The sequence below is a fragment of the Stegostoma tigrinum genome, chromosome 8, assembly GCF_030684315.1.
Source record: "Stegostoma tigrinum isolate sSteTig4 chromosome 8, sSteTig4.hap1, whole genome shotgun sequence".
Classification (NCBI taxonomy): Eukaryota; Metazoa; Chordata; class Chondrichthyes; order Orectolobiformes; family Stegostomatidae; genus Stegostoma; species Stegostoma tigrinum.
The window spans coordinates 56,784,137-56,807,784 of NC_081361.1; the positions used below are offsets into that span (position 1 = coordinate 56,784,137).

The window sequence follows — 23,648 nt, forward strand, 5'->3', positions numbered from 1 at the left end:
TTCTTGTTGTTTATGATGGTGGAATATAGAATTCAGGATAGTTTTTACATCAACTGCCAATAAAATTTATGCTTGAAATTCACTGCACTCTTTTCACATGAGCAAAATAATAAAAAAGGCCTTTCAAATGATCAATTACATACTTTTCAACAGACCATTAAACAGCTAAAGTTACAATAAGCTGTCCCATACTTATAGAAATATTATTTTATGAAATCATATGCTTTAATTATGCAAAAGCCAGAAAATCTTTCAAGCCAGGTGTAGCTTCATTCTTTTTTGGAAGGGGAAAATAACTTGCAAATATTTACTTATTTTCACAACTTGGGTCTGAAACATTTTGCGTAATTGTTAATTTCTAATTAATTTCATGTTTGTTTACTACTGTAGTCGATCTACATTCTTACTTATAAATTATTGATATACCAAACTTAAATCATAGTACAAAGGTGAGATCCGTGTTTGATTAACGAACAAGCATGAGTGTACTGTTGTAAATCCAGGGAAGGGTTATTTGTATTCTAGTGTTCCAGAGGGTGAGCTCACAGCTACATTCTTCCACAGAAGACTTGGATATGAGTGTCAATGCTGTGACATACAGGAAAGGGCTCATGAATATGCATCCCAAGATTCTTGGAATTGGTAGCCAACTCCATGAGAACACTTGTGGACTTGTGATATTTGATCTAGAAGCAATGTGGTTAGAGGAATTTATGATTTCTTTAGAATGTCTGTGGAATTTGTAATTGCTTTTTAGAAAGTTTCAAAAGGATTTTTAAGAGTTTCCATTATTGTACAGCAAGTAATCAGGAACGCGGATACAATATTATGTTTTATTGCAAGGGGATTGAATGCAATAATAGGGAGGTTATGCTTCAACTATGCAGGGTATTAGTGAGATCACATCTGGAGTCCTATGTATAGTACTGGGCACTACTTAGTGAAGGAGGTTAATGCATTGGAAGCAGTTCAAAGAAGGTTTACTAAATTAATACCTGGAAAGAGCAGTTTGCCTTACGAGGAAATGCTAGACACACTAAGCCAGTTTCCTTTGGAGTTACAAGAGTCAGAGGTGATCCTGTTGGGAGGTGACTAGGCAGATGTGGAGAGGATGGTTCCTCTCAGGGAAAATTTAGAAGTAGGAGACAAAGTTTAACATAATGAGTTACCCATTTAAGCAGAGAAAGGGAACTTTTTTCAGAGGGTTATGAATTTTTGAAATTCCCTTTGTTGCGAAGTTGGGTGTAGTGTTTGTGGATTAGAAGGCCGGATATTATGATTTGTTTGTAAAATGATGGGGGTAAGAGTGTATGGTGTCTTTAAATTTTTTTTTAAAAGTCTGTGGACAGCATCAGATGCACAAGGAGTTTTTGAAATTGAAACATTGTATCAAAAGGCTGTGCTGTTAGCCCACAAAGTTGCATTTTTACCAAGACAACAGGTTTTTGAATTTTGCTAATTAATTTAAATTAATACCAAAACCCAATTTAATTTAAATCTAATGGAGTTGATAAGCTAGGACCAATCTTGTTGTAATACATTGATAAGTCGTCAAGGGTGTAAAAGAAACAGTTGTTTGAAAATCAGTGTGAGAATGAGCTGCCATCTAAAGAGGAGCTCACTATCTCTCACAGATCTCTAAGCTGTCAGAGTAAGCACCATTTAAATAAAGGTACTACAGCACTCTTTGCTGATATTCCTGAAACAAGAAATCAGTGGTGTTCCTGAATGGAGAATACTCAACCTGACTGTAATTTAGAGAGTGAAGCTGGATGAACACAGCAGGCCAAGCAGCATCTCAGGAGCACAAAAGCTGACGTTTCGGGCCTAGACCCTTCATCAGAGAGGGGATGGGGTGAGGGTTCTGGAATAAATAGGGAGAGAGGGGATGTGGACCGAAGATGGAGAGAAAAGAAGATAGGTGGAGAGGAGAGTATAGGTGGGGAGGTAGGGAGGGGTTAGGTCAGTCCAGGGAAGACGGACAGGTCAAGGAGGTGGGATGAGGTTAGTAGGTAGGAAATGGAGGTGCGGCTTGGGGTGGGAGGAAGGGATGGGTGAGAGGAAGAACAGGTTAGGGAAGCGGAGACAGGCTGGGCTGGTTTTGGGATGCAGTGGGGGGAGGGGACGAGCTGGGCTGGTTTTGTGATGCAGTGGGGGGAGGGGAAGAACTGGGCTGGTTTTGGGATGTAATGGGGGAAGGGGAGATTTTGAAGCTTGTGAAGTCCACATTGATACCATTGGGCTGCAGAGTTCCCAAGCGGAATATGAGTTGCTGTTCCTGAAACTTGTGAACGTTGCAGCCCAATGGTATCAATGTGGGGAAACTTGCAGCCCAATGGTATCAATGTGGACTTCACAAGCTTCAAAATCTCCCGTTCCCCTACTGCATCCCAAAACCAGCCCAGCTCGTCCCCTCCCCTGACTGCATCCCAAAACCAGCCCATCTCATCCCCGCCTCCCTAACCTGTTCTTCCTCTCACCTATCCCTTCCTCCCCCCTCAAGCCGCACGTCCATTTTCCATCTACTAACCTCATCCCGCGTCCTTGACCTGTCTGTCCTCCACGGACTGGCCTATCCCCTCCCCACCTGTACTCTCCTCTCCACCTATCTTCTCCTCTATCCATCTTCGGTCCATCTCCCCCCTCTCCCTATTTATTTCAGAACCCTCTCCCCATCCCCCTCTCTAATGAAGGGCCTAGGCCCGAAACATCAGTTTTTGTGCTCCTAAGATGCTGCTTAGCCTGCTGTGCTCATCCAGCTTCACACTTTGCTCCAGTGCTTGAGTTGGAATGGATCCTTCATTAAAAGTAAGGCCCAAAAAACTGTCAGTCGGTAAATAGGTAACTTGCGTCAGACCTAGGTTGGAAATTGGAACTCTAATCCAGATCACAGAATTTTTGACTTTCATTTCAGATAATAAACTGATTCCTTTCTAAAAGACATGCACTCAGAAAATCCATTCGAGAACCTGTCAACATGCTGCATAAATCTTCTCTTCTTTTCCTGTGATTCTTTTGCCAGTTATCTTAAAGTGGAGTGCTTTGGCCCTCAACGATTTCAATGTGAGTGGTCCCTACCTACTCTGCCCAGTCTCCTCATGCAGTTGTCTTTCAGCCTTGACTGCATTTGTCTATGCAGCAGTGGTATAGTCTGAAACCACGCAGTCAAAACTCAACGTCATTTTTTAATGCTATCTGCAGTTTTTCACTTGAAATTCAGCACTTTTGAGCCAACACTTAATGAGAATAGTGTAAAATTATAGCAGAAGGAATAGTTAATAATTCATGCAGTTTACTCAGCTTGGAAACCACATGGTGCGGGCCTGATGTAAAAGACATATAGGCAAATTCAAGCTGCAAATTTGTATACTCACGTTAGTGGTAATTCTTTCCAAGAGATAGTCTTTCTGCAGGTCCAGAAGTTAGTTATTTTGTCTTTGTTCCAAGATGGTTGGTTGCTGTCGTAGTGAACTCAAAAGAGGGTCAGGGCCTGGCAACCTTATGATACAATAGTCACAAAGAATGGGTGTAGCTTCCATTTCTCATGGTGCTGTATTTGTCTGCAGACGAAAATTAAATAAAAAGAGACCAATATGGCTGCTATATTATGTGATTTCTCAAGTTCCTTTTTCCATTATTTCAAATGTGGTGTTTGGTCAAAATGGTTAAGTTACTCCTTCAGCAGCATCTTCTAAACAACTGACTTCTACTGTCTGGAATGACAAGAGCAGCAGACTCATAGGAATACCATGGGAATCCCCTCCAATTTATACACCTTGCTGATGTGGAATGGTATTATCAGTTCCTTCATTGTTGCTGGGTTAAACGCTGGAACTTTGTTCCTAAAGTATCTGGAAGAACTGCAAACACTGGAAATCGGAAACAACGGAGAAGCATCACTGGATCTGAAGCATTAACTCTGATTTCTCTCCACAGATGCTGCCAAACCTGTTGAGATTTTCCAGCAATTTCTGTTCTGCCTCTGTTCTGAAAAGGAATGTTGGTTACCCTACAACCCAAGGATTGCACTGGTACAAGAGAGCAGCTCAGCGCTACCTTGTCAAGGGCAATTGATATGGGCAATAAAAATTAGCTTCGTTCGTGACATCCATATCCCATGAGCAAATAAAGAAGTAACCTGAATTATTGTTTTATAGGTACTCACCCTGGGCATTTGATATATTCAAGTCAAGAAATTATTTGTGGCTGGTTTTTGGGTGATTGATAGTGCCAGCTCTAATCTCTAATTTAGGCCTTTTGTCTTGTGAAGAAACTTGGCAGACTTTGAATCCACAGACCTAGTTGGATGTGACCATTCCTTTAGAGTATTTTAATATCCATTTTAAAAAGAAATGTCAGCCCCAAGATATTTCATATTGCATACAGTTTATAATTTACAAAGTTATGAATATGATTTGTATGGCATTCAAGCGCCTAGAGGAGTAAGACTTTGTGTTGAGAATCCTCCTTTGTTTTTAAAAAGCTTCTCTCTTCTGTTACTTGTTCCACTTGCACTTCAGGGGGAAGCCCAAAAGGAAGTGAAATAATATCCTCAAAGACAGGACAGAAGTCTTCTCCCTAATACAAATAACTATAAAAGGCCCGCACCCTTAAAAATTTTTGATTGAAAAAAAAGTCCATACTGACTTCTCCAAAATATTCAGTTATTTCCATTAACTCTCTAGCAGCAAAAGAAATTAATAAGCACCTCACTTTAAATTTGAATGATGATGCCTTTAAATCGTGTTAGTTTGGACTGTGAGCTGATGCAACTGAACACATGTTCAGCTGTGTATATGTTGAATGGGGCATTAACATGATCCACAGTGTCCAAAATCTGTGTGCCAAATCAGCTTTATCTGTGTGGGTAGAGTTGAGGAACCACAAAGGGAAAAAAGACCCTGGTGAAAGTTATGCCTGGACCTCCTAGCAATAGTCAGGATGTGGGGAAGAAAATAAATCAGGAAATAGAGTCCTGTAAGAAAGGCATGATTTTAACAATCATGGGGGACTTCAATATGCAGGTGAACTGTGAAAATGAGGTTGGTAGTGGATCTCATGAGTATGAATTCATGGAATGTCTATCAGATAGTGTTTGGAGCAGCTTGTGGTACAGCCCACGAGGGAACACGCAATTCTGGATGTGGTGATGTGTAATGTAGCTTCTTTAGGGAGCTTAAGATGAAGAAAGCCTGAAGGAGGCAGTAGCCATAATATGATATAATTCACAATTCATTTTTAGAGGGAGAAGCTGGGATCAGATGTAACGGTATTACAGTTGAGTAAAGGTAACAACAAAGATATGAGCAAAAACAGAAGTTGCTGGAAAAGCTCAGCGGGTCTGGCAGCCGTGAAGAAAAAATCAGAGTTAATATTTTGGGTCCAGTTCAGAACTAAAGAAGGGTCACTGGACCCGAAACGTTAACTCTGATTTTTTTCTTCACAGATGTTGCCGGACTTGCTGAGCTTTTCCAGCAACTTCTGTTTTTGTTCCTGATTTACAGCATCTGCATTTCTTTCGATTTTTATTTATTTTTTGACAAAGATATAAGGATCAAGCCGGCCAGAGTTGTTTGAAAGGGAAGCCTAGCCGCGAAGCTGGTGGATCAGCGATGGCAGTGCTTTCTAAGGGTAATTTGGGAGGCAACCGTGGCCGACAGGGGAAGTCATGAATAGCATAAAAGCAAGAGAAAAAACATATAATGTGGTGAAGATTCATGGGAAGCAAGAGAATTGGGAAGCCTTTAAAACCAGCAAAGGAAAACTTAAAAAGTAATAAGGCATTGGAAGATGAATCATGAGAGTAAGCTAGTTAGTAATATAATAGAAGATTGTAAGAGTTTTTTTTAGATATCGTAGTGATTGGAACTAGCTGGATCTTGTTGACTACGAGATCCTTTTTTTGGGATTGTTAGCCTGGCCCAATCAGGAAATCCCTGGCTGACCAATATAACCAGGAGATTAGAATCTCCTCAGTTCAGGGGACTTGGCCTGAGCTGGCTGGCAACAGACAATGCATTGTGCACAAGTTAATAAAGGGTGACTTGGTGACAGGGTGCTGGGCTTTTTGCAGTTATTTCAGATATATAAAAGATAAGTGAGAAGCAAGTGTGTCCATCAGTTTTCGGAATGGAAGATATCAGCAACATAGCAGAACTTCAAGAGAATCAGGGGCCGAGGTGAATGTAGTGACCATTGTTAAGTAGAAGCTGCTAGGGATGTGGATATGTTGGAAGGTGGATAAATCAGCTTAACCTTATGGACTATATCAGAATTCTGAAGGAGATAGCTGAGGAGATTGTAGAATCATTGGTGGTTGTCTTTCAGGAATCACTGGATTCAGGATGAGTGACAGAGGACTGGAAACTGGCTAAGATAACACCCCTGTTTGAGAAGGGATGGAGGCAGAAGGCAGGAGATACTTAGCTTGACCTTGGTCATTGATAAGATTTTAGAGACTATTATTAAGGATGAGATTGTGGAGTAGTTGGAATTGCATGGTAAAATAGGCCCGAGTCAGCATGGCTTCATCAGGGGGATGCTATGCCTGACTAATCTGTTAGGATTCTTTGAGGAGATCATGAGCAAGTTAGACACTTTCTTAGATTGATCTGAGAGATCTTCTTTAAGGTTTTGGAGTAGATGCGGAGATCTTCTTTATTTGTGACTTAGTAAATGATTGATGATCTTCATGGAACATCACATTGGACAGTTCACAATAAAATGTCCTTTCTTAATTTACAGATTGACCCAACATGAAATACTTCTTGGGGATCGATGTGGGAAGTGCAAGTGTACGAGCAGCACTTGTAGACCACCATGGCAAAGTGCTAGCTCAGGCTGAACAACCAATCCAAATTTGGAAGCCACATCCTGACTACTATGAGCAATCTTCTACTGATATATGGGAAGCGTGCTGTACTGTTTCAAAGGTATAATTATAAGTTGATCTGCATGGCAACATTGAACAAAACAACTACTCGCATAACTAGACTGTATTGTTGCAATGTAGGAATCCTGTACTTTGTCTGCTACTGGCACTTCTGTCAAATACAGAGAACTACAGTTTAAGCCACTGAAATGTAACACAATAGTTTTCTGTCAACTCTCACTGCATTTAGAAAGATTAATGAAAATGTTGCAACAACAACCATAGTCCTTATGCCGTTTGGCATGAAGATTATGATTACTAATGCAGCACCTCAATCATGCTCTTAGTGAATAATTGGCAAAATGTTTTCCCCATGAAACCAGTATTTCCAGACATAAGATGGTGGGCCATTATGATATTTGTTCTCGATAGACTGGATGATGAGCCATTGGCAAACATCACTGTTGTGCTTGGGAGAGGAAGAGCCAATTACTGCAGACACAGTCATTTAGTTTAAGAACTTCTGCAGTTGCCTCATATTTATTCTGTGCTGTACTTCTACATTATATTTAACTGCTTTTCAACAGCTAGAAATATATTCTGTGACTAAGAATAAGTTGTTTGCTCTGAGAAGAGATCCAAGAGTAGTGTGGCCGCTGCAGTAAGTTCAAAATTTCATACAGTAGCTTGTTCCCATTTCAGTAAAAATTGTGTAAAGCAAATGTTCCAGCTATCATCCTCCACTCATGCTCCTGTCTTAACTGGATATTGAGCAAAAAAATAAGTCCTTTATTTATTCATGGGATGAGGGCGCCACTGGCTCGGCAGCATTTAGTGCCTGTCCATAATCGCCTAGAGGACAGTTAGGAGTCAACCACATTGCTGTGGATCTGGAGTCACATGTAGACCAGACCAGGTAACGATGACAGTTTCATTCCCTAAAGGGTATTAATGAACCAGATGGGTTTTCCCAACAATCAACAATGTATTCACAGTCATCATTATATTCTTAATTTCAGATATTTTATTGAATTAAAATGCCACCATCTGCCATGGTGGGATTGGAATCCAGGTCCCCAGAACATTAGCTGTTTCCTCTGGATTATCAGTCCAGCAATATTACCACTAAGCTATCGCCTCACCGCTGTTTGGATTGTCAAAAACCCACTTGTTTTTACAAGTGACTGTGTCTGAACTGGAGAGTACATCAAGTGCCAAAATATGAAAATTCTGTGGCATTTTTGATCTGCATAGTACTTTTAGGAGTGCAATGAGGATGGCAGGTAGAAGGAAGAGACAAGCAAAGATCAGGTTTGCCACTGAGAATAAGATAATTTGATATGTAACAACTCTTCGAGACTTTTGCAAGTCACCCTGTTGCCTGCAGAATGATCTGGCGATGTCTAAGAAGATGGTTTTGAATTTTGTTTTAAACCCATTTATGACAGTGTTTTCAAATTCACTGTTCCCACCCTACAAATAATCATCTAAGTGTCTCATAAAGAAAGCTCATCCACTTGATATCTGTAAAACATGGCAGTGCTTTAATAAGGCAGATCTTGCTGAGAAGTACCAAATTCTGGAGACAAAATATAAGCCATGTACACATTAATTCCAGAGTGTTCCCTTATGTTTGGAGGGTAAAGAAACACTTTTCTTCTGAGCTGATCCCACCCCCAGGAATGCTTTAATATTATTTGACATTCCCAAGTATTTATTGCAAACAAGGCTAAGAAAATCTTCAAAATTGTTTTTCCTGCCCAAGGTGAATCTACCTTCATATCCTGTCCCCACCCCTCCCCCAAACCCCTAGCTTTGCTTGAAAACCTTGTGCCACAAGCATGGCTTTTAGCCTTTTAAGCCCATTATTGAGTTCATTTCCATGCATATTCAGCTATGAGATTGAGCTGGCTTTTCCTTATCTGGCATCTTTGTGTACACCCCAGGTTCTGCCCAGCCTTATCATTCTTGCTGTTTGGCAACTTTTATTTATGATCTTACCTTCTATTTAATTTAAAGCTATTCAGACTCCCTGATCACACCTGCTCCTACTGGAATTCCTTGTCAGTACCACATTCCTTGACCTTGTTAAAATACACCCTCTTTCTTGCCTTCTCTCCGCTTCTGGTATGATGTCCTCCCTATGATTCTTTTTAACAGTTCGTGATCTTTTTCTAGGGGCGTGTTTGCTTCCTGTACCGTAGTTTGATTTTACCCTGCATTTTTGTTTTGCATTTTTGTACATCCTGTTCCAAATCCATGGTTTAACCTCCTGTCTTTCATCTTGTACATTCAACCAGTTATTTTTTCTAATGGCTGTTCCTGTGCTTTTTGTAATAATAGTCCATCTCCACTGACTAGCCCCTTCTGATAAATAGTTGACTTTAATACTCTGTAATGAAAGATGTATGACTTTTATATATTAAAAAACATTTTTAAATAATTTGAATTTGAGAAAAGTGACGTATGGGTTTGGTTCAATTTGTGTGAAGGAGATAAATAGGTCAATCTTCCTGGAACCATGCTTTTAAACCAGTCTATGTCTCCAGGAGTTTAATGGAAGTTGTTTTATACTGTGGGATTCATGACTGGAGAGGAAACTCATTAATCCATCAGTTTAGCAGAATTTAGGATGAGCAATTTTTAAAGAAATTAGTTCAAATGCTTTTCAGTTCTGTTTGAAAGAGACCTTAAATCAGATGCAAGTATAGTCTCTCCTAGAAAAAGAAATGATTTAGAGCAGTAAAAGTAATAAAAACCGAAAGAACTGCAGGTGCTGTAAATTAAGAACAAAAGCAAATTTGCTGGACAAGCTCAGCAGGTCTGGCTGCATCTATGAAGGAAAAAACAGAGTTAACGTTCCGGGTCTGGTGACTCTTCATCAGAACTGAGTTCTGAGGGCCACTGGACCCGAAACGTTAACTGTTTTTTCCCTTCACAGATGCTGCCAGACCTGCTGAACTTGTCCAGTTAAAGTTATAAGTTGCCCCAGTGTAATGGTTGTAGTTTGTGAAAATTTCCCACCAGGTGTATTCATTAGAACTCTGCAAATGATTTAAACCTGAGAAGAACTAAGATCTTAGTTGTACAAATATTCAAATGGAAGGATTCACAGCTCACAGGACAGGAATTGAGAAGACGCAGTTTTGTCAAACCAACAAATGTGGAAGAAAGCTTTTCTGGATTTTGAGTAACTGTGATGATGCTGCAGAGTAGATGGGATTTTACTTTGCTGTGTCTTTTGAAATCTTTCCAACTACGTTATATTCAGATAGCTTGGTGTGGTTTATTATACCTTTATTTCTTGTGTGTAACAAATTCATACAATTGTTAAAATCAAATCTGCAGCCCATCTGTCTATATTTCAGTGAAAGACTGCTACGTTCGTTTTTTTAGCTGAGTATTACCTAACAAGCCAGATTTCATTCTGGAAATTGACTTGTCTAGTTGTAATAGTAGCAGGGACCATAAGAACTTTTGACCACCGCCATTAGGGTTTGATGGCCTTATTTGATCCGTCCCCCTTCTACAGATTGTCAATTGCAACAATCCAATCCTCATAGTTCTACAGCATATTGTAGTAAGAGATACCTGGTTCCTTGTTACTTTTTACAACTTTAGAATCTGCAAATCTGTAAACCATACCCAGCAATATTGAAGACTGGTCACATGCTGTACAATTATTGTTTTCCTGCCTTTATCAATAACATTTCTGACACGTCTCCACTATTTAAGCTGCTTTCTTTTATAATTTAGAAGATATAATATATGGTTGAAACTGGTTTTCAATGGCCATACTTTATGTTGTAAGGCCTACTGAATCCTTTCTGAGACTACCATATTTATGACAACCTTTCTGCCCGCATTCAAATTACTTTTAAATTCAGTCATCTTTCTGAAGCAAACCTTTGTTAATGTCGAATAGTAGAGGTTAAGTACTAGCTAGACAGTGCCTGGGTAAATACTTCTCCAGTCAGAGTTTTGTTTCTATTCACACACCACAATCTCCAATACCATCAATTACTTGTTCCTGAAATATATGCACCCAGTTATCCCTTAATTCAAATATAGCGGTTACCTCCTTCCTAGTTCAGTTTTATCTCTTGGGCACAAACAGAAATTGAAGGAGAAACTCAGCAGGTCTAGCAGGATCTTTGGTGAGAAAGCAGAGTTAACATTTCAAGTCCGGTGACTTTTCTTCAAGCACTTCTGCATTCTCTTCACAGATGCTTCTAGACCTGTTGGGTTTCTCAGAAATTTCTATTTATGTTTCAGGCTTCCAGCATCCACAGTTCTTTGCTTTATTTTGATCTTAGAAAGCCCTGCCAGACTTACCTATAACTTGAAGTAGAGAAACTGTGAAGGAAAAGGGAGGAAACATTACAAGTAAAGCAGTTTTACTTTGAAATAGACCACAACTTTGTGACTGGTTTCTCCTCAACTTTGGAACTCGATCAAGTATTATCACCAATTGAACTGAGATGGCAAACGAACAGTTGTTGGGAACTACAGGAAACATCTGATCAGTGTTTATGAAACAGTGCAAATTATAAGATAAAGATCAACAACTAATTTTATTACAGCATATTTTTTCCATTTTTCTTATAGAGAATAGCTCAAGTAGCTAATCTGTGCTATCTCAGAGGAATTGGCTTTGATGCTACCTGTTCTCTTGTTGTACTTGATGAAAGATTTGAGCCTGTAGCAGTTAATGCAGAAGGTAAGGCTTCACACATTTCTATCACAAATATATCCAACTATATTTGTTATACATTAGTTACTTAATGGTCAAAGCATTTTTGCTGTTGTAAAATAGTTTCACTGGTATCAATAGTTATGCACATGGCATAATCAGGCATGACAATATTATGTGATGTAATATTATATAACATAATTTAACATGGCTATCTAGTTAATAGCCCACCTTTGCAATCTATATAGAAGGATAATTAAGACAGTAAGCACCTAATTCCTTCAAGGTATAATGAATTTGGGATACTCTACTGGCATTCAGAAATATGGGAAAACTTTCTGATATTCTTCACCAAAAGTGAGAGGTATAATGTACAATACAAGATTAAGTAAAGATCAAAAGTGCCACTTGTGTAATCAAACAACCATTCATAACATGAGCTAACTATAGAGCTTAAAGATGTACCTGCAACTACCAGAAACACCCAGAAAATTCAGACAAGCAACAAGAAGCCAGAGGGAAAGTATTACGAATTGCAAAAATGCAGTGTGTTAAGTATGCAGGTCCCATCTGTCCTATTTTGTAGATCACAACAAAGAAGGTTACTGGAAAAAAGAAGATGAAGTTTAATTACCAACACAAAAAATAACGAGGAGAGAAATGAGATATGTATTGCAGCAAAGTAACACTCAACTGGAGTCAAAATATAGGTTTTGGGCAGGAAGAATAGGTTACATATAGCTTCAGGAATTTTAATAGATCAATAAAAAGTACTACATATACATCTTGTGAAGCCTGTGTCTTTCAATATTTGTGGGATGGTTATTTTTCTGGTTTATTCATTATTCAAGTATTTGTATATTTTCTCATTGCGTCATGGTATTTTGTACTACAACAATTTTTTGGAGCTAATTTTATCCCTAAAAGAGTTGGGTCCTGCTTTTCTGTTTGGTGAATCTGTCGTGATGGTGGCACTTCATTGCTAGATGCACAGACGTTATCTGAAGTTTTACATTTACTTTTGAGAAATCGCTTACTTCTGATTTACTGGTTAGCTTTTCCCTTCATGATTATAGTTTTTTAAATTCATTCATTGGATATGGGCATTGCTGGCTGGACCAGCATTTATTGTCCATCCTGAGTTGCCCAGAGGGCAGTTAAGAGTCAATCACATTGCTGTGGGTCTGGAGTTACATACAGGTCAGACCAGGTTAGGATGGCAGATTTCCTTCCCTAAAGGACATTTGTGAACGAAATAGTTCTTTCCTGACAATCAGCAATGGTTTCATGGAATTTGTTGTGATAACATTTTTTTTCTGGTGAAATTTTGACCCTGAATTAGAATATTAAGAGAAGCTGGCAGTGGGGGTCGTGTAGGAAACCTGGAATATGCATCACATTCCTGAGTCAACCAATTCATTAGTGTTAGAGTGTGTGATGGTGACCTGTGTGACCTGCTTTCAGCTCCATTGTTTAAAAAGACATGCCAGCATGTAAACTGAAGCACTTGAAGGTGAGAAGAACAGAGAGGAATTTTCCCATCGAAGGGGTATCTCTCTGTGTGTGTGTGTGTGTGTGTGTGTGTGTGTGTGTGTGTGTGTGCGTGTGTATCATGCGCATGCCCACGGCTCTCCACTTCAGTGTCACCTCTCTCTTGTATATGCTGCAGGGATCAATGACGACTTAGCAATTTATGTTGTTTCCTAGAAATGGCAGAAGCTTGTTTAGAGGTGGCAAAAGATGTCGGCAGAATAACATTGTATCAGTTTTTCAGTCCAGGTAGGAGTTCAATTAACCAAGCAGGACAAGAAAAATAAAGGCATTTGATCAAAACTCTAACATTTATGTCTCCTCAAATCTTTTTATCTGCTCCTGAACTCCTAATCCAGGACCTTCTCCTCACACAAGCTTACCTTATGGGTGCATCTATTCATCTCTGCCTATGCACATCCTTATGTCTCTTCTGTTGGCTATGGTTATAAGTCACTGCATTTGAGGATGATGTCATCTAGACATCATTATATGCATGTCTTTAGGTGACTCAATGGACCATTCTTGGCCCATTTCGCATGGAGTGGTCTTCAGGTATGGACAATGAGTCGCACTGAAGTTGTTGCACTGGGGGAAGTATGGATTCTCTCAGGCCAGAATTCTGCTTTCACTTCGCTGCAGCAGAATTTGTACAGTCATTGCCTGTATGTATTATGTTTTGTTGATTGTGGTGTTACTTTGTGGTATGGGCCCAGAAACCATAACCACTCTCCCCTATATCAAAGACATTTCCGAAACGACTGCCGGACTACTCGGACCTCTTGGCATCAGGGTAGCCCACAAACCCACCAACACACTAAAACAGCAGCTAATGAACTTAAAAGACCCTATACAGACAACAAGCAAAACGAACGTCATCTACAAAATACCTTGCAAGAACTGTGACAAACACTACATTGGACAAACAGGCAGAAAGCTAGCCACCAGGATACGTGAACATCAACTAGCCACAAAACGACATGACCCACTATCACTCATATCCTTACATACAGATGAGGAAGGACACCACTTTGATTGGGACAACACATCCATCCTAGGACAAGCCAAACAGAGACACGCATGAGAATTCCTAGAAGCATGGCATTCCAACTGGAACTCCATCAACAAACACATTGATTTGGAGCCAATCTACCATCCTCTGAGAAAAAGAACAGGAAATGACATCACCAATGCAGGAAATGACATCACCAAACCCAAGGAAACCTAACCAGATAAATAGAAAGCGGGACATAACACCAGCGCTTCGTTGGAGACTCACTGATGATGTTACCTAGAATGGTGACGAAACGTCTGAAAACTAACCTTCCAGCTCAGCGAGCAAACTCACATCTAGGACTTTGTGGTATTGTTGTGTGATGTTACCCCCTGCATTTATTTAAACTTGTTGCCTTTTTAGTGAGCCCTTTAGTCCTGGAGATCAAGTGCCTTCCTTAGGTTGTGGAAAAAGGACCTGTTGCAGGAGCTGGTTATTTGGCATGAGCACACAATGCTTAAACCAATGAAGCTGATCGTGCATGATTATGGTTGTAACGTTGAAGGAATTGACTTTGGTGAGAATGCTGGAGTTTGTTCACTTGTTTTACCACTTGGCTTTGGATACAGGTTCTAAGAGCCAAATCTTCCTGCCACATAGAAGTGTGGTAACAAGGCTGTCATTGAAATTTTGCAATTATGTAATTTTTGGAGGCTTGCTTTCAAAGATCGTCCTGGTGCTAGATCTCTGTAATAGCAATCTTCTGAGTGAAGTAGCTGTCAAGATATGGGAAGTGTTCAACAATTTCTGAAATGCCTCCATCAACATTTGCAGCTGAATGTGTAGTTGTGTGATTGAGGTAAAGTTTGTAGGTTGTTTTGGTTTTGTTGATGCTGGGAGATGGATCAAACCAAAATAGATGATCTCCTTTCTGTGCATCATCTGATTGTATCTGATTTTCAGGCCATAAGATACAGGAGCAGAATTAGGCTTCAGCCCATCGGGTTTGCTCCGCCATTTGATCATGGCTGTATGTTTCTCTCCTCCATTCTCCTGTCGTCTCCCCATTACCCTTGATCCCTTTGCTGTTCAAGACCTATCTATCTCTGGTGTAAATGCACTCAATGACTTTGACACCACAGCCTGTGCAGCAATGAGTTCACAGATTAACTGCCATGTGGTTGAATTTCCTCCTTATCTCAGTTCTCAAGGTTGTCCCTTCACTGAGGCTGTGCCCTTGGGTGCTAGTCTCCCCTACTAATAGAAGTATCTTGTCCACATCAACACTATCTAAGCCTGTTTATGTTCTGTAAGTTTCAATCAGCTCTCCCCCTCATCCTTCTCAACTCCATCGAATATAGTCCCAGAATCCTCAACAAGTCCTCCAATGAAAAGCCCTTCATCCCTGGGATCAGTCTTGTAAACTTACTTCAGACCCCCACCAGAGCCAGCATACCCTTCCTTAGAAACAGGGCCAAAAGCTGCTCACAAAATTCCAAATGCAGTCTCTGCAGTACATCTCTGCTCTTGTACTCTAACCTTCTTGAAACAAATGACATTTCATTTGCTTTCCAAACTTCCAACTGAATCTGTGAGTTAACTTTAAGAAAATCCTGAACTAGGACTCCCAAGTTCCTTGTGCTTCAGATTTCTGAAGCCCCTCCCCATTTAGAGAGTAGTCTGTGACTCCATTCTTGCTAACAAAATGTACAACCTCTCACTTTCTCACATTGTATTCCAGTTGCTACTTCTTTGCACTCTCCACGCCTGCCCTTCTGCAACCTCACTGCTCCCTCAACACTACCTGTTCTACCACCTATCTTTGTGTCATTCCACTAGATATCCAGTCCCCATGAAATACTGTGTAGATGTGCTATAAATACAGTGACAGTGGCATAACCTAGAAGATCCCAGCAGTGGCAAGCACTTTTACTTCTTTTCTCGTGATTCCAAGGGAAAGATGCCAGAGAGTCTGGGTGAGGTGAAAAGCAAAATAATGTGTGGGAAAATTGCTCTAGCCATGGTGGACTGGGTGGCGTGAATCTCACTCCACAATACACTGAATTGAAAATGGGAATTTACACCAAGATATTATTTACAATTCTTAAGGCAAGGCGATAAAGGGGTTGATGACATAGTTCTGTTATGTTAGGAAGAGAAAGGCTTTTCCTGTCCTATTCTGTATATTGATTTACATGTTCAAAGCTCTTAGTCTATCAGGAAAACAGGCTTAGCTAGCAGAATAGGGTTTGTTTTTTGAAGTATTTTCAGATTTTCCTCGCTGTTATAGACTTTCCCCCAAGGGTAAAATATTTGCACTTGAAATAGGTATAAGTATAGATTATTAATGTTGGCCAGATATGAGGCCCATGGTCATGGCTGTTTCCTCATTTTGTTGTCAGTACATTGCATGGATGCTGAATTGCAGTTAAGTGCAGGACTGTTGGCTTAGGCTTTGATCATTGGCAGAGGATCTGAGAAGAAGTAGGCACGAGATGGTGAAACCAGGAACAAGGTAATATTTGTTTTTCACAAGTATTCAACATTGTGTTTTGCCTTGTGGATTTCTTGCGGCTAATTTTCGGTGCTGGTTATTATTGCTGCTCTCTTGCTACGAGGCATGTGTTCAGGGTATGTCAAACCAATTTAAATGATCTGAATCCATAAATATAGGCATATTCTGGTCCAGTCAGGTTATGCGCTTGAAATGTATTGTTACTATCATCTGCCTGGGGCCTTGAGGTTTATGTTTCTAATTTCTGGTTGGCTTAATGGAAATTTTTTCCTCTGTGAGAGATGATGGGAATGCAGCCTCAGAACTTTATTGAGGTCAGATTAAATCATCTGCATTTCTTTTGATGGCTAAAGAAGCCAAAGCTGGAAAGGCAAAGTCTGTCACACATGAAGTTGTCGCTTGCCGGTAATGTGGGATGAAGCTGGGCTGGCGTCTGCTTGGAGCTTCTGAAACCACATGTCATGATGACAAACTACTGGCCTCAGCTGGTGTTGCAATTTGCTCCAGTCATCAGCCAGAGTTTCCTCACTTGTGATTTTTATTAGGGCCTTCATGCTTCTTTTCAAAGCATCCTTGAATTAGAAATTTTGGCTCCTTATTGCTCTTGTCATGGGTAGCCAACCTGTTTTGCATATCCATGAGAATGCAAATATCTTTCATCTTGCACGCATGCATCAGCTAGTAGAATAATCTTTTGTTTAATTGATGCTAGCATGCTTGATATTTCTGCAAGGAAAGCATGCTTCACTGGTGACTTTTGTCTTTCCAACAATGTCAATGATGCATTGTAGATACCAGAGATGGAAGCAATTGGATGTTTATTCTTGGTATATTTTTGTTGTCTGTGCCTTGCTTTCTAAGTAAGTCACAATGTGCTTCCCTTCATGAATACTGCTATATTTTTGTGTTTCTTGAGGATGAACAGAAGCAAAGTTGGAAGGTTAAACTGGAAAGGCAGCACAGATGCCTTACCAGCCAGTATTGATGCCAAAAAGTATGGAACAAAGTGCTAGTTAAATAAGGAAACTGTTTGTGGAGACTGTCCATTACAACAAATTTGTTCGTTAAGTGGGGGAGTCGATCTACATTCATATGGTCACCCAGCAGCAGTATCAGTGGTCACCGTAGTTTTATTGATTGACAGGAATCTCCAAAAAGTAACAAGTGATAGAATGCATAATGTAATCATGCATCTTTCTCTGATTAGTTTGTGACCATTGCATTATGAAAATGTATGCTTGCTTTTTGGAAGCAGTCTGAATAACTTTAAGACTTGTCCGGTGAGCAAACTTTGACCCAGAAAGTTAGGTTTCTTGATAATGCCTGTAAAATCATAAGTATCAGTCATAGTGGTAAAAGATGTTTCTGTTTTTCCATTGCTGATTAGTATAATATTGAACAGTATTTTTCTATCAGACATATTCATCATGGAACACAACTAGAATTTAAGGGTGCATTTCAAGTTCATCAGCTGACTTGATTGCTGAAGAAGTGACTCTTCAAAAGAGTCCAGCTGGAGCTTTAGGAATGTGCTAATGTTTTATATTTAACACAGTGTTAACCTTGCAACCTAACCTTACCACAAAGGTTTCTGATAATTCATGGGCCACCAAGAGGGCAGTAGCTTGAAGCGGGTGTGGAGGGTGTGGCAGTTCATTGCCAACTGCAAAATACATTGGTGCTGGTCATGCAGAAGACCTTCATTTCATCATTACCTTCACTTCATCGTCACCTCTGGTCACTGCCTTTATGACACCATTGTCTATATTAGCTGCTGGAAATACCCTATATGATATAATCCCGTTCATTTTGAGTGAAGCTGTTTCCAACCATTCTGACATCAATGTCTGCATGCATATTATTAGTTGTATGAAGATTTTGCTTAGAGCCTATTTTGCAGGCTTGTGCTCAGTGCAATGTACGACTATGTGCTACCCTTTAGTTCAATGCATCTCATGAATTCTTACCCTCTAAAGTAGTGCTTCTTCAGTGTCAGAAATATGTGAAATGTGACTAGATGCTATGTGTTTAGGGAGATTGAAATAGTTCTCATCTTCAGTAGCTGATGAATCCTTTGCAGGCTAAACTTTTTGTTTGTTGGAGGGAGATCTTGTCTGACGAATTTTTAGATTACAGTGTGGAAACAGGCCCTTTGGCCCAACAAGTCCACACCCCCTCTTGGAGCATCCCACCCAGACCCATTCCCCTATAACCCACACACCCCTGAATATTTTGGGCAATTTAGCATGGCCAATCCACCTAGCCTGCACATCTTTGGACTCCGAGAGGAAACTGGAGCACTCGGAGAAAATCCACGCATACACGGGGAGAATGTGCAAACTCCACACAGACAGTCACCCAAGGCTGGAATCGAACCCGGATTCCTGGCGCTGTGAGGCTGCAGTGCTAACCACTGAGCCACCGTGCCGCCCTAAACTGAGATTTACCTGAGTTTTTTGAAACGATAGTTGTGACATGTTTGCATAAACTTCAGTGAGGCCTTTGTCGAGGTACCACATGGAAGGCTAGTGCGGCAGGGAAGAGTCCATTGGATCCAAGGCAAATTGGCAAACTGGATCCAAAACTGGCTTAAAAATAGGAGGCAAAGACTGATGATGGAGGGTTGTTTTGTAATCAGAATCTTGTGAACAGCTGTGTACCACTGGGATCTGCGCAGGGACTTTTGCTGTTGATTATTTACATTTACAACTTGGATCTGAATGTAAAACTTATAATTATTAAATGCAGATGATATGAAAATTAGTGATATTGTTGATACTGAGGGGATTGTCACAGGCTGCAGTTTGATATAAATCAGCTGGTAAACTGGGCAGAGCAACGGCAGATGGAATTTAATCCTGAAATGTGCAAGGCGATTCGCTTTTGAAGGTTCCTAGGGAGACCTGAGGAACAAGGGGACATTGGTATATAAATCCATAGATCCCTGAAGGTGTCAGCACAGGTAGACAGGGCGGTGAAGAAGACTTACAGGATGTTTGCCTTCATTAGCCGTGGTGTAGAGTATAGGAGCAAGGAAGTTTTGTTGCAACTTTATAAAATATTGGTTAGGCCATAGATGGAATACTGTGTGTGGTTCTAGTCACCACATTATCAGAAGGACCTGATTGCACTGGAGAATGTGCAGAGGAGGTTCATCAGGATGTTTCTTGGAATGGAAAGCCTCAGTTATGAGGAGAAACTGGAGAGGCTATGTTTGCTTTTCTTGGGGCATAGGATGTTGAGGGGTGATTCTGATGAGGTATATAAAATAATGAGACTTATATACAGAGTAGATCTTGAGAATCTCTTCCCTCCCACATGTGTCTAGAACCTGAGGGTATAATTTTAAGGTGAGGAGCAAGTGATTTAGAGGAGATCTGACAAAGAATTTTTTCACCCAGAAGGTGGGAGAAACGTGGAACGTACTTTCTGAAAGGGTGGTGGAGGAAGGTACTCTTGTGACATTTAACAAGCATCTGGATGAGTACTTAAAATGCCAGGGAACAGTAAGGTGTGGACCCAGTGCAGGTGAATGGAATTAGTGTAGTTTGATGCAAAAACAAAGTTGCTGGGAAAGCTTAGGTCTGGCAGCATCTGTGAAGAGAAAAAAGAGTTAACGTTTCGGGTCTGGTGACCTGATTTACAGCATCCGCAGTTCTTACGGTTTTTATTTAGTATAGCTTTAAGTTTGGTAGACATAAACATCGTGGGCCAAAAGGCCTTTTCTATGCTGTGTGACTTTATGTCTATGACTCTCTGACCTGAATCATTAACCCTGTTTCTATTTCCACAGATGCTGCCAAGTTTCTCCAACCTTTTGTGTTTACTTCAGATTTCTAGGATCTATGGTGTTTTGCTTTTATTAACATGAGAGAAACATTATTTGCCTATTTTAGACCCATATGAAATGACATATTGTTTGCAAATTAGAGATCCAGAACCACCATGTGAGCACATTCCTGCCATAATGCTTGTGCTCGGCACCTACTCAGTGATATATGGGAAAATAGACTTAACAGTATCAATGAGATCGGCAAAACTCTGAGAGTTACTTCTACGCAGCTGGTGATCCGAAGAATCAGCCAGTTCATTGTTGCTCCAGGGCAATATGTTAACTGTTTGAGGAAATGTAGGTCTCTGTTAGGATCTCTGTTATGGAGACTTTGCTGGCAGGTGGAGGGTATGTGAGGATTGTTGGGAGATTGGATTTTCACTGGGAGCCTGACAGTTTTCACAATTGATGCTGTATTGTTTGAAGATAAATTTATCAATTTTGTCTTCCCATTTGAGAGGCCACAAGCATTGAATCAGAGGTAATGCAATACTCCTGCTCTGAGACTGAGTGATCAGTAAACTTAATCATTTATGTGTTTTCTGTATTGTCTTGGGGAAGCATGTTATATTAAAAAAATAGAGTACTCCTTCACCATGTCAGTCAGAATCAGCATTTTCAAGTGATTTCTGCCAACGTAGTGATTCGGAATGATCTCTACATTTCACATCAGTGACTTCCTTATTTCTTATGTGTTTTTTCATATTTTCATGAATTAGTTTGCAGCTAATATTTAACTGTAACATCAATAAGATGTGGGGAATTATCAGACTGAACTCACTTAGGATTTCTGCAGCTAGCAAATAAAAGAGAAGACTTTCTTTCAGTTGGTTTGAGTAACATTGAAACTATAGGCATGACGTTATGCCCCCCTCCATCCATGAATGTATCATGACAGAGGAGGCACATGCAATATATATGGGGTCTGGTTCACTACCCTCTTGCCCATTTCCAACTGTCCCTATAAAACAGTGGGTGCACAAGTTGTCCACAAGGCCAATTGCCTATTGGCCTTTTGAGGCTCTGAATTACCAATTAATTTGACAGTTAAGGACCTCTGTCCGCCCTCACTGCCTTAAAATACGGAGCAAGAGATCTTGTGACACAGATGCAGAGTCCCTACTTCTGGGTTAGGTGGCCTGGGTTCAAGTTCCACCTGCACCAGAAGTGCACAATGACATCTCTGAATGGGTTGATTAAGAAATATCTAGAATACTGGGCACAGCTAGGCCAACCAGAGTATGAAGGCCATCTTTGAAAGGGCCACTTCAAAAAGATGGGAAGAAAATGGGGCCAGAGGGGCACATCAATAGGGGAGTCCTGTGCACCCCATCAGCATGACCATCCCCCGTTGCCATGTTGCACAGCAACATGTATCAATCCAGATTGGCATTTATAAAGTTTATGCAATATGATTAATTGGACTAAAAGGGTAACATGCAGTAACTCTCCATAAGTTGTACCCAAATGCTATTTTGTAAATGTTATTGTTTTCAAAAAAAAAGTTATCTTAAGTTTACAGAAAAATATTGTTCAGTTAAACTTGCTATTACTGTGTATAAAAATAACTTCACCATTATTTGTGTGCAGGCATTATGCATGCAAGTGTCTGACTTTGAGTTTTCAGACTAACTGTCAAAGAATAGACTCAGAATCAACCTTTAGGTATCAAATAGTCGATATTATTGATTCATTTTCCATTTAAACATATACTTAAAAGCTGCCACTTTTGCCCAGCAAAACTCAAAAAAAGTGAAGTACAGGTTTCCCTGGTTTAGCTTTGCTTGATTATACATGTAATGGTGTTCATCTGCGTTATTCTAAATATGCTTTTGGATTTGCTTTTCTAAGGCAGGGATGAAATGATTGGAAAGTTAGCTTCATTGCCAAAAAATAATTGCTACTTGACAATCTGTAGTGATATTTGGAATGCAGCTTCTGTTTCTTGACATATTGAGGGAATCATGTTATTAAAAGATGTGTTATGCTGTGGTTTTGACGATTTTCTGCTTCACATAATACAGGCATAAACAACAGGAATGTTATCATGTGGATGGATCACAGAGCAGTTGATCAAGTAGACCGCATAAATCAAACAAAACACCATGTGCTAAAGTATGTGGGTGGAGTAATGTCTCCAGAAATGCAGCCACCTAAACTTCTGTGGTTAAAAGAAGTAAGTCTTTTATCTTTAAACCTCTTTACTACAAATAAGAGGTATTGAAAAGCATTGCTAAGCAGAAAAGAAACTTGCAAGTGTATTTGTTTTTGCATTTTTCTCTTCTTTACAACTTAATTAAAGAAAGATCCCAGGACAATATGAAATTGAGGTAGATATTCCATTCCGGCACTATGTAGATTATTGTATAAGTATAATTTTCAGCTAAACATTGAATGGAATAAATCTGGAAAAAAGGCAAATTCTGCAAGAATTTCAAACTGAGCTACTTTTGTACGTGTGCTTCACAGAGAATGCTTATGTGACTGATTTGAAGTTAACCTTCTCCAGGCATTACCCTATTGTGTGAGCTGTATAGCTGTGTGGCTTCCTACTTAAGATATCTATTATTATATTTCCTGCTGAAATCAAATCATTTTCAGTTCCCAGCAGTGGGTGCGTCCAGAACCAGGGTCACAGACTAAGGATTCAGCGTAGAGCATTTAGGATGGAGATAAGGAGCCATTTGTTCACTCAAATAGTGGTGAGCCTGTGGAATTCATTACCACAGGAAACAGTTGATGTCAAAACGTTGAATGTTTCAAGAGACAGCTAGAAATAACATTTGGGGCAAATGGGATCAAAGGTTATGGGGAGAAAGCAGGATTAGGCTGTTGACTTGGATGGTCAGCCATGATTGTGATGCAAAGTGGAACAGACTTGAAGGGCTGAATGGCCTTCTCCTGCTCCTATCTACTATGTTTCTGGACATTTGTGTCAAAGCCCAAACCTCACTCCCAAGATAAAAGCTAGGGACAGAAAATCTGACAACGTGGGATACTTGATGGGATACAGGTCACTGGGTTAGTTTTCAAATTCCAGATACTGGAAATTGGTTTTAGCGGGTTGGTTGAGGACAGAGAATTCCCACAGGGGGAAGTTTCTCAGCCCAAGCCTCTAATACCCAACAACAGGGGTCTAAGTCTGAACGTTGCTCATAAATCAATGGAGTGGCAGAAGAGAGGCACACTTAGTAATTTAGGCCTAGGTTCTGG

General features: G+C 40.1%; 1 protein-coding gene across 6 annotated transcripts in view; it reads left to right on the top strand.

Moving 5' to 3' along the window:
- fggy (FGGY carbohydrate kinase domain containing) overlaps positions 1–23,648 on the top strand; it is a 490,678-nt gene that overhangs the window by 177,982 nt on the left and 289,048 nt on the right. For 5 of the 6 annotated variants that reach the window (XM_048538754.2, XM_048538757.2, XM_048538755.2 and 2 more), the window contains 3 exons: positions 6,745–6,932; positions 11,480–11,591; positions 22,460–22,611. In XM_048538754.2, the coding sequence (XP_048394711.1) occupies positions 6,756–6,932; positions 11,480–11,591; positions 22,460–22,611 (441 nt within the window). In that variant the 5' untranslated portion in view covers positions 6,745–6,755. Of the gene's footprint in view, positions 1–6,744; positions 6,933–11,479; positions 11,592–22,459; positions 22,612–23,648 lie in introns of those variants that run through there. The other variant, XM_048538759.2, reaches the window with a different exon arrangement.